The sequence below is a fragment of the Apteryx mantelli genome, chromosome 16 (genome assembly GCF_036417845.1).
Source record: "Apteryx mantelli isolate bAptMan1 chromosome 16, bAptMan1.hap1, whole genome shotgun sequence".
NCBI lineage: Eukaryota > Metazoa > Chordata > Aves > Apterygiformes > Apterygidae > Apteryx > Apteryx mantelli.
In genome coordinates this window covers 19,518,201-19,521,848 of record NC_089993.1, presented here as the reverse complement: position 1 = coordinate 19,521,848, position 3,648 = coordinate 19,518,201, and the positions used below count along the sequence as shown (strand labels likewise).

The window sequence follows — 3,648 nt, the reverse complement described above, 5'->3', positions numbered from 1 at the left end:
AAATCACTTTGTGCAATAAAGTATTTTTTCTTCCTGATTTTCTTCTCCAATTTCTAGAAATGAGGGTGCTATAAGACAGTAGTGTTCAGACGTGCTGAAGTCCTTAAATTCCCACTCGGCAATGAGCACTCATAAATCAGATCCTAAGGTAGGGTGCACAGTTTTCATTGAAATGGAAAATACAGGTTTCCACCAGTGCTGGATGTTCTTGTGAGAGAAGTGTTGTTAAGAATACAGTGGTCTAGCAAAGTTATTGCGTGCGGCAACACCTATGCTTGAAACTGTGTGCCTCTGAAAAAGATTTTCCAGATAAGTATGCTCTTATTTATGTAATTCTCGTATTATGTTCTCAATGTAATATTACATGAAATGGAACAGAACATAATTTAGGGTGAATGTATTGTGCAAAATATTCTTCTTAACGGTGCTGCATTCTTGCCCCCCTGAGTGGAGCAGAGCTGGTGTAAGTAATGGCAGTGGGTGGACACTTCATTTTATTAGCAGTTACTGCACGTTGCAAAGATATCTTAGTAAGGTTGTAGGAGTAATTGCATTCCTTAACTAGCACCCAGATAACTGGTATCTGAAAATGGTCCTTAGATCTAATTAAAATGTCTTCTTTAAAGCAGAGCAAAGAGGTTAATTTTTTGCTGCTGACCTGGCAGACTATTCAGCCAGAGATGTTACTGGGAATCTCTACAGGGCTGCAGACTGGGGCCTTCTGTGTGCTTCATCTCCAGGGGCACGTAAGGGCCAAAGCCTTCTCCGTACTGACACAATTTGCATCGCCTCGAAACACCACCCCCTCCATCCACACAGGCACCTTCTTCTCGGCCTGTACAGACACCCCCATCTGCAGGCCAAGACGCTGCCAGCCACAATCTTTCCAAGTGGAGCTAGACATGTGCACTTCTAAGAGGGAAAACAGTAATGCATCTGACAAAACCCTACCAAAGCTTGGAGCCTAAAGCTGAAGAACGGCTACTCTACAGCGGGCTTGATTAGATGGCCATTGAAGATGATGTAAACATCGGACTCCTCGCTATAGATGGCATTTTCTCGCTCTCGTTTGAACATCCGCACCCAGACCTCCTCTCCTTCCTGCAGGTCCAGCATCAGGCTCTGGCTCTGCATGATGCTCCGATCACTGGGCTGGGCATAGAGGATGGCCACCTCTTTCTCATTCTTCATCAAGTGCAGATAGGTCTCCTTGAAGTTCCACGTGTGGACGTTGAGGCTGAAGTAGTAGACTCCTGGCACATAGCAGAAGAACTTCCCCGAGAACATGTTGAAGTGCTTGTAGAGGTTCACGAACTCTGTGTCAAAAGTGACGTGCTGGAAATAGTCTGAGCTATGAAGGGGTTTTCTCCGACCCACTGAAAAAGCAGCATAGAGCTGCTTGCAGGAATGGCCTTGCGGGCCAGGCTGGCCTTTCTGGCCCTTTCGTCCATTAAAGCCACGTAGCCCTCTTTCTCCTTCCTTTCCCACTGCTCCAGGGTACCCTTTTTCTCCCATTTCACCCTTCTCACCTGTGAGCATAAAGGGAAACCTTGTCAAACACAAGCAAGGGAAGCCCTAGCTGCAGACACATCCAGCTGGAGACAACTATCAAAGTACCTGCTAAAATACCATTTTGACAAAAACAGGTATCTAGACACATCTGTCAGACTTGGCCCCCTTCTAAATTTCAGTTTTGCATCACTGTGAGATGATGCTCTCTCACTGACTGGCCACTCATTATATGAACAAGCCGCTTCTGACTGTAGTTTCCAGGCGTGGGCAATTCTAAGTATACTGACAAGCTCCTAGTTAGTGAGGTTTTTAACAGTGCCTCCATTCTGGCATTAATCTACAAAGTTTAGGTCCATTTCTCTGGGGACAGGAAAAAAATGCCAATGCAAAGATGAATAACAGCAGAATGGAACAAAAAGGAAAAAAATGCCAGGTGAAATCTTGGTTCCACTGAGGTCAGGTCAATGTTCAAAATAATTCCAATAGTGAAACTCCACTGCCTGGCCGGACTGTTTACAGGCATCCCGTTAGATCAACAGCCCCTTTGTGCAGAGGGAAGGGCAAGAAAAATTTACAGATTTGACTGAGGTCTGGTTTAGGCCTGGGGGCTGTTGGGTTTGTCCTATCTGCACATCCCTGCTTGCAGAACTCCCTGTGATGTCTCTGACGTGCTTAACTTTCTCTGAGCTCTGCCTTAATGAGACAAAAAAGTGACATGGAAAAAGTGAGTGAGAGTCTGCGTTCGTTCTTTACACCTTATTCTACTGTTCAGTAATTCTGAGATAACATTTGCAGCTGGTTTCTAGTGTGGTCTAACCTAAGCTTCCAATGATGCAGTTTCACATTGCCTTTTCCTGATGCATTAGAGCTTTTTGCCATCTCTTCTCGCTTGCACACACTTACAGCCTCTGTCATGTCACCCCTTGACCTTTTTTTCAGTAAATAATATAAAACAGGTTTCTCAGCATGGGGGAGGAGCACATCTTGGAAAACAAGTGTGAACATGTAAGACAGAAAAAAGGACGTCACCACGGTAGTCAGCTTTACCCACCTTTGAGGATGGTGATATCTATTGTGGGCTGGACTTTGGGAAGCGAATAGGCAGGGTCATTGCTCATCCTCGTGTACCGCGAGGAGGCAATGGGGACGGGCTGTTCTGAAGGCCGGCAGCACCGCACGCACGACAGGCGCCGAGGCTCCCGTCTCAACTGGCCCTCTTCCAGCAAGGCACCGACATTTGCAGTGGACACCAAGAGCACGAGAAACACAGCACTCATCTTCCTTCAGCTAAGCCAGCTGGACCAGGCAAAGGAATAAAATGATTAATGTGGTGATTCAAATCAGAGCAACTGATGGGCCATCTGTTAATGTTACTGCAAGGTGCACTTCTGATTAATTATTAGCTTATCTTGTAGTGGCACCAAGAGACCCTGGGCAGCAGTGGTGCCCCACTGTGTGCTGTTTACAAGCAACAGAAAAGACGATCCCCATCTTGCATTACTTGCAACTGAAGTATCTGTTGAAAGACACACAAAAGGTACACACACAGGTGCAGGTACACAAAAGGAAAGACTGTTGAGATAAGAAGCTAAGGCTGAGATGCTTGAAGAAATTGGTAGCAAGCTCTGGTCAAGGCACGCATGCTGCCTTGCTGTTGCAAAAGGCACTGGGTAAAATACACAAAGCGTTACTGTTAGTTACCATTTCTTGTGTCACCATCCTGAAAAATGCAAAATCAGATGGAGGAAATGAAACTTGATTTAAATAAGGATCAAACCAAACCCACCAAACCCTCTGATTTTTCGGAGGACAAACCTGAAGAGAAACTAAACTAAACTAAAAGAAAAGAAAAGAATTTATCTCTTTGAATAGTTTCTCTATCTTTTGCTGGTAACTGCTTTCCAAGGTGACCTAGCCAAGTAGTTTGTGGTTTTGGCCATATCCATTTGCTGTTTCTAGGAGAATTTCTGTGTAAACTTTCTATTTGTATTTTTCAGTGTGCAGAGTGGAAAGCCAAACAGCTACAACAAACACAGACCAAACTGGGATTTGCTCTGCACAAACACCAGTTCTCGAGTTCTGCTATCATATTTTCAGCTGTTACTGGCAAGCTCCAAAGACCCTGAAGAGTGGATG

General features: G+C 45.0%; 1 protein-coding gene across 1 annotated transcript; it reads right to left on the bottom strand.

The window, feature by feature from the left end:
* Positions 1 to 917: 917 nt before the first annotated feature.
* Positions 918 to 2,789, bottom strand: C1QTNF8 (C1q and TNF related 8). The gene is made up of 2 exons (XM_013962267.2): positions 2,564 to 2,789; positions 918 to 1,529 (listed from the first exon to the last, which is right to left on the bottom strand). Exons 1-2 carry the CDS (start codon positions 2,787 to 2,789, stop codon positions 982 to 984), a joined length of 774 nt encoding a protein of 257 aa, XP_013817721.2. The 3' UTR covers positions 918 to 981.
* Between the last annotated feature and the right edge of the window lie 859 nt (positions 2,790 to 3,648).

Coding starts and splice junctions, on each gene's coding strand:
- C1QTNF8 (XM_013962267.2), bottom strand. CDS start 2,789: ATGAGTGCTGTGTTTCTCGTGCTCTTGGTGTCCACTGCAAATGTCGGT. Junction 1,530..2,563: donor AGATATCACCATCCTCAAAG/GTGGGTAAAGCT, acceptor TTATGCTCACAG/GTGAGAAGGGTGAAATGGGA.